Source organism: Myxocyprinus asiaticus, chromosome 4 (assembly GCF_019703515.2).
Source record: "Myxocyprinus asiaticus isolate MX2 ecotype Aquarium Trade chromosome 4, UBuf_Myxa_2, whole genome shotgun sequence".
Classification (NCBI taxonomy): domain Eukaryota; kingdom Metazoa; phylum Chordata; class Actinopteri; order Cypriniformes; family Catostomidae; genus Myxocyprinus; species Myxocyprinus asiaticus.
Window position 1 is genome coordinate 62085910 of NC_059347.1, and position 11721 is coordinate 62097630.

At 38.2% G+C, this 11721-nt stretch overlaps 1 protein-coding gene across 1 annotated transcript; it reads left to right on the top strand.

Moving 5' to 3' along the window:
* The first annotated feature begins 4240 nt into the window (after positions 1 to 4240).
* Positions 4241 to 7406, top strand: LOC127433482 (transcription elongation factor SPT4). The gene is made up of 5 exons (XM_051685438.1): positions 4241 to 4407; positions 6344 to 6450; positions 6754 to 6809; positions 6893 to 6946; positions 7109 to 7406. The coding sequence occupies exons 1-5, from the start codon at positions 4339 to 4341 to the stop codon at positions 7174 to 7176; spliced, it is 354 nt and encodes a 117-aa protein (XP_051541398.1). The 5' UTR covers positions 4241 to 4338; the 3' UTR covers positions 7177 to 7406.
* Positions 7407 to 11721: the final 4315 nt, after the last annotated feature.

Genomic DNA, 11721 nt, shown 5'->3' on the forward strand with positions numbered 1-11721 from the left:
AATTAGGGTTAAAACTAAAGAACTGTTGCCAGCTAAAACATATCAATCACTGCAATAATGATCTAATCGTAAGCTCTTAAGGATCTGCACTTAAATCCAAACTGCGACTTTCTTTTTGGCCAGGCAGTGTACTTGGGTAGCTGACATGATATGACATGATATACTCCCTCTAAAACTATTTTAAACAGCATTTAGCTGATTCTTTTAAAACGATTCGCCTATACATGCAGTTTTTATGAGCTCATATTAATTACGAGGATTTTTTTTAACATAATTATAGGTATTATAAAGTGCTACCACACACCACACACAGCTAATTACAGCTAATTGACTTTAAAACTTTGCCATTGCACTCTGAACGTTAAAAGACCAATTTATGGTAGTGATTTATAATACGGTTCCATTTGTTAACATTATTTGATGCATTAGGTATCATGAAATAACAATGAACAACATGTTTTTTACAGTATATATCGATCTTTGTTAATGTTAGTTCATAGTGAATTAACTAATGCCTATATATTGAAATTAACATTAGCCAAGACTAATAAATGCTATAAAAGTATAGTTCATGTTAACTAATATTGGTAACTAATGTTAACAGATTATTCTAGTGTTACCTAATCTAATATATTCATATCTGAATGTACATCTCTTGATATATCGTAACGTTAGATAGTGACTTATTCATTTATTAAACAGCTACCAAACACCAAATGCCATCAAATTACAGTTGAATTAACTTTAAAACTTTGTCTTGAAGCACTTTGATCATTGTTAGTAGCATATGACTAAGTGATTGGATAAAAGCATCTGCTAAATTATGAAATCGAATTAGCTCGTATGTGATCATAATATAACTAATTTCATATATAGAAAAGGATAATGATCAAATGAATGCTCTTGTTTTTTATTCGTTCCATCATGTCCATTCTAATACTTCTGTATTCTGTTCTATATTCATTATAAAACTCTTATTGGAACGGGAAGCTGGCAAGACATCTCTTCTTAAAAAAAAAAAAAAAACTTTCTATGGGAGATTTGTGATGTACAGGTGCATCTCAATAAATTAGAATGTCGTGGAAAAGTTCATTTATTTCAGTAATTCAACTCAAATTGTGAAACTCGTGTATTAAATAAATTCAATGCACACAGACTGAAGTAGTTTAAGTCTTTGGTTCTTTTAATTGTGATGATTTTGGCTCACATTTAACAAAAACCCACCAATTCACTATCTCAAAAAATTAGAATACATCATAAGACCAATAAAAAAAACATTTTTAGTGAATTGTTGGCCTTCTGGAAAGTATGTTCGTTTACTGTATATGTACTCAATACTTGGTAGGGGCTCCTTTTGCTTTAATTACTGCCTCAATTCGGCGTGGCATGGAGGTGATCAGTTTGTGGCACTGCTGAGGTGGTATGGAAGCCCAGGTTTCTTTGACAGTGGCCTTCAGCTCATCTGCATTTTTTGGTCTCTTGTTTCTCATTTTCCTCTTGACAATACCCCATAGATTCTCTATGGGGTTCAGGTCTGGTGAGTTTGCTGGCCAGTCAATCACACCAACACCATGGTCATTTAACCAACTTTTGGTGCTTTTGGCAGTGTGGGCAGGTGCCAAATCCTGCTGGAAAATGAAATCAGCATCTTTAAAAAGCTGGTCAGCAGAAGGAAGCATGGAGTGCTCCAAAATGTTCTTGGTAAACGGTTGCAGTGACTTTGGTTTTCAAAAAACACAATGGACCAACACCAGCAGATGACATTGCACCCCAAATCATCACAGACTGTGGAAACTTAACACTGGACTTCAAGCAACTTGGGCTATGAGCTTCTCCACCCTTCCTCCAGACTCTAGGACCTTGGTTTCCAAATGAAATACAAAACTTGCTCTCATCTGAAAAGAGGACTTTGGACCACTGGGCAACAGTCCAGTTCTTCTTCTCCTTAGCCCAGGTAAGACGCCTCTGACGTTGTCTGTGGTTCAGGAGTGGCTTAACAAGAGGAATACGACAACTGTAGTCAAATTCCTTGACACGTCTGTGTGTGGTGGCTCTTGATGCCTTGACCCCAGCCTCAGTCCATTCCTTGTGAAGTTCACCCAAATTCTTGAATCGATTTTGCTTGACAATCATAAGACTGCGGTTCTCTTGGTTGGTTGTGCATCTTTTTCTTCCACACTTTTTCCTTCCACTCAACTTTCTGTTAACATACTTGGATACAGCACTCTGTGAACAGCCAGCTTCTTTGGCAATGAATGTTTGTGGCTTACCCTCCTTGTGAAGGGTGTCAATGATTGTCTTCTGGACAACTGTCAGATCAGCAGTCTTCCCCATGATTGTGTAGCCTAGTGAACCAAACTGAGAGACCATTTTGAAGGCTCAGGAAACCTTTGCAGGTGTTTTGAGCTGATTAGCTGATTGGCATGTCACCATATTCTAATTTTTTGAGATAGTGAATTGGTGGGTTTTTGTTAAATGTGAGCCAAAATCATCACAATTAAAAGAACCAAAGACTTAAACTACTTCAGTCTGTGTGCATTGAATTTATTTAATACACGAGTTTCACAATTTGAGTTGAATTACTGAAATAAATGAACTTTTCCACAACATTCTAATTTACTGAGATGCACCTGTATATTTGTCTAGATATGATGGACAATGTTGGGTGTAATGCATTACTAAGTAATTCATTACTGTAATTAAATTACTTTTTCATTGGAAAAAAGTAAAGTAAGGGATTACTCTTAATTTTTCAGTAATTTAATTACAGTTACTTCTAATGTAATTGCATTAAATACTCTATCTAGACTACAGAACAATTCTATATAAAACAATAGTGAATTTAAAATAGAAATGTATTGTCTAATGTTAAAATATGTTTTCTAATTTAACGCTGCCCCTTTAAATTCTCTTGCCAGTTCATGAATTTTTTTATTAGATTTATCTGAAAGAATTAATTAGTACAGTAATCTAATAAGATGTAATTAGTAGTTAGTAATTAATTACTTTTTTAGAGTAACTTACCCAACACTGATGATGGATAAGTGATTTTAAGATAGGTAATTTATTTTAGTATTTATTTTGCAAGAGCAAACATTTTACAATACCAGGCAGAGTATTATGGATCTTAATTTATGTCGGTTTAATACCATGTATGGCCAGAGATCTTTTGAATACTCAGGAGCACAGGAATAGTGCATAACAAATATGATTGGTTTTAGTCTGACAGTTAAAATACTTTATAGAGAGAGAGAGAGAGAGAGAGAGAGAGAGAGAGAGAGAGAGAGAGATTGTATGTTTTAAATATTGTGTACATGTATAATTGTGATATATTGCATTGCATTTGCTAAATGTATTATACACGTGTACATAGTATGTATAGGTCAGTACTATCAATGCCAGTGTACCAAACGCCATCATTGCATCTATGCTATGTACTGTAATATCAAGGACCACAATGGAATTGTGTGTTTTACTGCATTGTGTTATCTTTGACAAATGAGTTGTGATTCATTTAAATTTTTATTGTCAAATAAACCAAACCAAATGGATAAGTAATGTAGACTTGTCAAATCTGCTGTAAGAGGCTGATGTAGTTGCATTATGATTAAGTATTCCCCTGTAATTTGATTTTTATTTATTGTTAATAATAAATAAATAAACAGACAGACAAACAAACAAATATATAAACAAACAAACAAACATACAAATAAATAAATTAAAATTAATTCATTAATTCATTAATAAAGGTTGTCGCTTAGAATTAAGATGCGTTTCCTCAGATGGATTTTACTGACAGAAAATAATGAACACGTATGGATTTATCTCAGATAAACACGTTTCTAAATTAACTTTCGCAAGAGAATTTAGGGTTAAACATCTGTGTAGTTATTTATTAACTGGTGAGATACAAACCCATATGGATTTCGTTGAAAAATGCACAATATTAGCGTTTTATTCCACATGAAATATTACATTTTATACTATATATGTTTAATCGGGCTGTGTAAAAGGTAACACCGCGGCAGCCTAAATCTCGCGAGAGTTTAATTCACTGTTATTAATGCTAGGTTTATGGTTTAGATTTAACGGTAGGGGTAGGGGTAGGGGTAGGGGGTGGATGTAGAGTTTATGTACGACTCCAAATAAACACAAAAAACAGAGTGTGAACGTCGCATTCGGCTCTCGCGAGACTTTAAGTGACTGGAGGTTACCTTCTTCTAGACGCGTGTCTGTGGCGTCATTAACCAGCGTCGGATGTGAGCAACAGCTCGTTCACAACAATTCTCGTCCTGCAGCATTTATAAAGATTATTTTGTGTAGTTTAAAGTATCAGAAATGTCTTTAGAAACGGTTCCAAAGGATCTGCGTCATTTAAGAGCGTGTCTTCTGTGTTCTTTAGTCAAGGTGAAGTAGCGCATTTATCACAACAGATGGATTCATCACATTAATTTATTTACATTCTTAAAATTAAATTATTTATACACGGAAAAAATGGAGTTGGGTTTACTTTATATAAAAAAAAAAAAAAAAAAAAAAACTGTAGGGAACAATTTTCACGCAGATATTTAACAGACCATATTCTCAAGTATAGGACACACAGTTCTAGGTGGCTTTAATTAGAAATTCTCAAGTACATTTTACTCACTCTTAGTTTGTACATTTTACTCAAGCATGAACACTGAACTAAGCCTTGCTTTTTAAAATGTATAGCATTTAATGCTTTTTTAAATGTATTTATTCATGTACCACATGACACAGAGAAGCTGAATGCATGCTAATGATATTTTTTGGACCATGAACGGGTGATTTTGAGTAGTTAATGAACTTCAGACTTCACAAAACAAGAAGTTACCAAACATAATAAAACAGTGTGCATACACTTGCAAACAGTGAAACCATGCAAGCTAATTAATGACTCAAGACCAGTGCATCCTGGGAAAACCAGCTTCGAAAATTTAAGTAAAATGTACATATTTTATTTAGCTGTGAAATTTACTCAAATTAGCAAATTAATATGACAAGGTTTTCTACTTTAGGATTGATACATGATGATGCATTGTAAAGATAACAGACAGTCCTAAATAATATTTACTTATAAGCCAGAGCATTCATTTTTACATCTTCGAACTGAGGACAAGTGTAGAATTTATTTAATATTTTCAAGTTCACGCTTCATCTCATTCTACACTGATCAGCCACAACATTAAAAGGAGCTGTCTCATACTCAGAAATACTCAAACCAGGGGGCCTGGGTATCTCAGCGAGTATTGACGCTGACTACCACACCTGGAGTCGCGAGTTTGAATCCAGGGCGTGCTGAGTGTCTCCAGCCAGGTCTCCTAAGCAACCAAATTGGCCCGGTTGCTAGGGAGGGTAGAGTCACATGGGGTAACCTCCTCATGATCGCTATAATGTGGTTCTTGCTCTCGGTGGGGCGCGTGGGGAGTTGAGCATGGATGCCGCGGAGAATAGTATGAAGCTTCCACATGCGCTATGTCTCCGTGGTAACACGCTCAACAAGCCACGTGATAAAATGCACGGATTGACTGTCTCAGATGCGGAGGCAACTGAGATTCGTCCTCCGCCATCCAGATTGAGGCGAGTCATTATGCCACCACGAGGACTTAGAGTGCATTGGGAATTGGGCATTCCAAACTGGGGAGAAAATAAAAAACAAATACTCAAACCAGCCCATCTGGCACCAATAATCATCCATGTGATTATCTAATCAGCCAATCGTGTGGCAGCAGTGCATAAAATCATGCAGATACGGGTCAGGAGCTTCAGTTAAAGTTCACATCAACCATCAGAATGGGGAAAAATGTGATCTCAGTGATTTGGAGTGTGGCATGATTGTTGGTGCCAGACGGGCTGGTTTGAGTATTTCTGGGATTTTCACACACAACAGTCTCTAGAATTTACTCAGAATGGTGCCAAAAACAAAAAAACACCCAGTGAGCGACAGTTCTGCGGACGGAAACACTTGTTGATGAGAGAGGTCAACAGAGAATGGCCAGACTGGTTTAAACTGAACGAAGTCTACAGTAACTCAGATAACCACTCTGTACAATTGTGGTGAGAAGAATATCATCTCTGAATGCTGTTCTGAGATGCGGGTTGGCGCTGTTTTGGTGGCACGAGGGGGACCTACACAATATTAGGCAGGTGGTTTTAATGTTGTGGCTGATCAGTGTATGATCTTTACTGCTATATTTACTTCATCACGATTTTTTTTCTTCAGTGTGGTTGGTGTTGATGTAGTAATACACTGGTAAAGATTAGGAAGGCAATACTTGGAAAGGAATGTTACATTGACAACATCTTTCATTTTCTCTTTCAGACTATTGATCAGTTTGAGTACGACGGATGCGACAACTGTGAATCATATCTGCAGATGAAGGGCAACCGAGAGATGGTGTATGAATGTACAAGCTCTTCATTTGATGGGTGAGTAATGGCATTTCTTGCATTTGCATAGTTCACCCTGAAAGAAAAATTCCATCATCATTTACTCACCGACTTTCTTTATTCCGTGGAACACAAAGAGAGATGAGTATTCAAACTGCTCTTTTCCATAAAATGAGAAACGGATGGTGATTCATGCATAGCTCCACATAAACTAGACATGTATGTAGTCCATACAACTCTATAAGAAAGAACTATTGAAGACAATGAACTATTCCTATAAAGAACACACATCTGTTTGATAATATTTGATCACTGAGCTAATGTGTGGTGTTTTCATCGTAGTGTTATTGCAATGATGAGCCCAGAAGACAGCTGGGTGGCGAAATGGCAAAGAGTTGGTGAGTATTTTAGTGCACTTTAATCATGGATTGCAGTCAGGTGTAGTTGCTTTGCTTACCTGATTCGTTGCTCTCTTTCTCAGGCAACTTCAAGCCAGGTGTCTATGCAGTTACAGTAACAGGCCGGTTACCTCCAGGTTAGTGTCTTACTTGGTGCCACATAGTTGGTCTCAAGGAAGCCCTGTATAATTAGGTTGGTTTAGGACAACTAGTTAACCACAGTTAGAGTGAAGGGTTTTCTTAACTTAAGGGGATCCTTGCAACTGGCCGAATTCAAACTATTTTCTGTTTCCTATCAGGTGTGGTGCGAGAGCTGAAGAGCAGAGGCGTCATCTACCGGTCCAGAGACACAGCTGTTAAAACATGACGACAGTGTGCATCAGTTTATATCGCTACACAGTTTTCCGCTGCACGTCGGACATCATTAGCTGTCTTAGTGACTCCTCCTTTGTCTTTTATAATTTCTATTACCCCAGACAACAAACTGTCTTTTTTGTTTTATTTTTTTATTCCCTTCTTGCATTATGACTAAGTGCTGGATATTTGGAATGCTCCGATGAGCATTTGATGGATATATGCTTGTTTTGATTATTCCATGTGAATAAAAGGTTTATAAACAAACATTTTGTTTCCCAATCATCTTTCTCTTACTGTTAGTCTCACAATCACTTTTCTGATCATTTCAGGTAGGTACTGCTGCAGGCCGGATATCTCCAAAAAAGGGCAGGGTTACTCCAAAAGGGGGTTGTGACAGCTCTAAAAGGGGCAGTCAGTTACACTCACGGTTTGGGGCTCTTTATATCTTTGCTGGCGGTTTGGAGCTCCCGCCCGTTTTTGGAACTCTGCCTGCAGCTATATCCTTCTCGATAATTTCGAAAAGACACCAAGAGAGGGCGCAATCACTCTAAAAAACACTACTGAGATTCATTATTGGTACTTGTACAGGTGCATCTCAATAAATTAGAATGTCGTGGAAAAGTTCATTTATTTCAGTAATTCAACTCAAATTGTGAAACTCGTGTATTAAATTAATTCAATGCACACAGACTGAAGTAGTTTAAGTCTTTGGTTCTTTTAATTGTGATGATTTTGGCTCACATTTAACAAAAACCCACCAATTCACTATCTCAAAAAATTAGAATATGGTGACATGCCAATCAGCTAATCAACTCAAAACACCTGCAAAGATTTCCTGAGCCTTCAAAATGGTCTCTCAGTTTGGTTCACTAGGCTACACAGTCATGGGGAAGACTGCTGATCTGACAGTTGTCCAGAAGACAATCATTGACACCCTTCACAAGGAGGGTAAGCCACAAACATTCATTGCCAAAGAAGCTGGCTGTTCACAGAGTGCTGTATCCAAGCATGTTAACAGAAAGTTGAGTGGAAGGAAAAAGTGTGGAAGAAAAAGATGCACAACCAACCGAGAGAACCGCAGCCTTATGAGGATTGTCAAGCAAAATCGATTCAAGAATTTGGGTGAACTTCACAAGGAATGGACTGAGGCTGGGGTCAAGGCATCAAGAGCCACCACACACAGACGTGTCAAGGAATTTGGCTACAGTTGTCGTATTCCTCTTGTTAAGCCACTCCTGAACCACAGACAACATCAGAGGCGTCTTACCTTGGCTAAGGAGAAGAAGAACTGGACTGTTGCCCAGTGGTCCAAAGTTCTCTTTTCAGATGAGAGCAAGTTTTGTATTTCATTTGGAAACCAAGGTCCTAGAGTCTGGAGGAAGGGTGGAGAAGCTCATAGCCCAAGTTGCTTGAAGTCCAGTGTTAAGTTTCCACAGTCTGTGATGATTTGGGGTACAATGTCATCTGCTGGTGTTGGTCCATTGTGTTTTTTGAAAACCAAAGTCACTGCACCCGTTTACCAAGACATTTTGGAGCACTTCATGCTTCCTTCTGCTGACCAGCTTTTTAAAGATGCTGATTTCATTTTCCAGCAGGATTTGGCACCTGCCCACACTGCCAAAAGCACCAAAAGTTGGTTAAATGACCATGGTGTCGGTGTGCTTGACTGGCCAGCAAACTCACCAGACCTGAACCCCATAGAGAATCTATGGGGTATTGTCAAGAGGAAAATGAGAAACAAGAGACCAAAAAATGCAGATGAGCTGAAGGCCACTGTCAAAGAAACCTGGGCTTCCATACCACCTCAGCAGTGCCACAAACTGATCACCTCCATGCAACACCAAATTGAGGCAGTAATTAAAGCAAAAGGAGCCCCTACCAAGTATTGAGTACATATACAGTAAATGAACATACTTTCCAGAAGGCCAACAATTCACTAAAAATGTTTTTTTTATTGGTCTTATGATGTATTCTAATTTTTTGAGATAGTGAATTGGTGGGTTTTTGTTAAATGTGAGCCAAAATCATCACAATTAAAAGAACCAAAGACTTAAACTACTTCAGTCTGTGTGCATTGAATTTATTTAATACACGAGTTTCACAATTTGAGTTGAATTACTGAAATAAATGAACTTTTCCACGACATTCTAATTTATTGAGATGCACCTGTATATGTAAATGTTTGATCATCAACGTGCTTGGATTCATAAATGCATCACCGTAGTAATTTAAAATCCTTTATTTTACAAAGCACATGATTTTTGTGCAAGTGCATGGTTGCTCAAGTTTGTCAAGGCAATAAAATTATTGCCTAGAAATGCTGTCATGCAATGAGGTAAAACCCTGCTGGAATATCAAGTGATGCAGTTACACATGATGTTGGCACACATGCAGCTTCTGTCATAATCCCAGTCTGTTTACATCACAAACCATGCAACCCTTTTGAGAAAACACTTATTGAAGCTACAAGCAGATTATTGGTGGGACTAGAAAACTGGCTGAAGGTGAGAAGGCCAGATTCACACATGTACATCTCCGGCACGTTTCAGGAAGAGAAGCGATCATTACCGAATGACTCATTAATGTACTTGAACGATTATTCTTAGTCATTTCTATCATGGCAGCAGAAATATTTGACCCAGAAGGCTCATTTGAGAAATGAGACAGACTTCCAAGCCAGACAGACTTTTAGTTTAACAAAGAAACTTCAATTCATGGTGACGCCAGCAGATTAAAACTCTTAAATATAAAGGTTTTTCAATAGGTTTGTGTGACACGGTTCATTATTTGACGGATAAGGAGGAAGCGGGAGCCGGTTTCCACAATCCACGTGAGTCAGAGTTTATTAACAAAATAACTGAAATCGCTTTTCAGCATCACAATCAAAACAAAAGTCTGCTTTGCAGCATAAAAGTTAAGACAGATCAGCTTTTCAGCACAATACTCAATAATACAGAAACGCAGTTTCTGGTGTGCAACTCTCTCTGCTCTCTCTGTGGACTGGGTCGTCTTTTATCTCCCCCTCTCACTGCGAATACAGAAACAGTAATTAGTAGCAATTTATCTCAGGTGGAACTCCTTACTGTTTTCTCTCCAGATGGGCGCTTGACCATGCCCTCACCTCCACAGTTTTGAATGCACTGTAGGTTAAACAAATAACTCTTGTCATATCAAGAACCATGTTCACTGTAAAGGTGTTCTTGACGGTGCATTACGTTACATCTTGAATTGGTTTCTAGGTTCTTCACAGTACCATACATACAGTACAGTGGCTCCATATTTGGGAACTGAAATCACACTTCAAAATGTCTGAATGTCATTGTGTTAGATACAATATAAAAACAATTTTGTGTAACCCGTCCAGCTCCACCCGCTCCGAGAGGGATTCGAACCGGGGTCAGACGGCATGGAAGGCGGGTGCTTACGAGATCGCTAGTGCACCTGTTAAGGCCAGGAGAGTGAGGTTTACACATGCTGCACAGCTATCACGTACCAGCTGGCTCCCGTTACACTAGCACATGTCATAAAAAAGACGTTTGAATTGATAAAGAAATAGATCTAGTACTCAAATTTAAGACAAAAAAGAATTTGGACACTTTCAAGTCCGTAGCAAAAGGAACAGTTCACCCGAAATGCACAGTATTCAACAAGTATTAAGCTAGTGTCCCTTTCCGAATATAACCCTGAAGTTTGATGTGAACAGGAACTGTACGGGGTTGATGCTCTCAGATACCATCACAACTAGTCAAAGATCTGCATCATTGCATGTGTCACGATGGCTGATCAAGGACAATATGACCTAAAACACAACGCTGATTCAGAAATGACATTTCTTTTCTGAACTGCCTAATTAAAGTTCTTAACTGTGTCATTTACATTGACGTGAGCCTGTGTAAAAACACACCCGGTACTTCTAAAGCAAAGCTGCTTCCCTTTCACTTTATCACAGGGAGATCGACATGTCTTGCATCACTTTGTGGCAGATTTTGTTCATATGCTTGGCACAATGATTTGAGAACATAAGCACACATTTGAGGGGCGAATCTGAGGAAGCCTGACCAAAAATAAGAAATTTGACACTACAGGGCCAAGCCTACGTGAACACCACTTTCTAATTGATGGGGTTGGCTACGTAAACAACGTTAATTTAAACTGCAGGTGCATTCAAATTAAGCATAGGGTCACCGTCCATCCAAGGCATTTTGTTGTATAAATACGGGGACACTAGGCTTCATTTCGGCCAAAATATGGGACATCTCAGCTAAATGAGGACAGTTTGCAACCCTTTGACACAGCCATGCAATCTGTTTAGACAAACAGTTTTAGTAGAATTTGGCATAGATTATTGTTTTAATTAAATGTTCAACAAGCACATATGGGGTGCATATACTTTGGCCATGTAGTGCGTTTTATAGACATGTTTCATCAGCCTGGCTGATATATTTTGGTCTATCAGCAGCCTGACTTAATGAAAATTACGTGACTGTGACGACATTTTTGTCGATATTACATTGTTCCTTACACGTATCGTAGCAGTTCCGAGGTGAAATGTCCA

Bases quoted from the DNA above. Each gene is read 5' to 3' on its own strand.
- LOC127433482 (XM_051685438.1), top strand. From the start codon at position 4,339: ATGTCTTTAGAAACGGTTCCAAAGGATCTGCGTCATTTAAGAGCGTGT. The intron at 6,810-6,892 runs GTGAGTATTTTA...TCTCTTTCTCAG, and splicing joins GGCGAAATGGCAAAGAGTTG to GCAACTTCAAGCCAGGTGTC. The intron at 6,947-7,108 runs GTTAGTGTCTTA...GTTTCCTATCAG, and splicing joins AACAGGCCGGTTACCTCCAG to GTGTGGTGCGAGAGCTGAAG.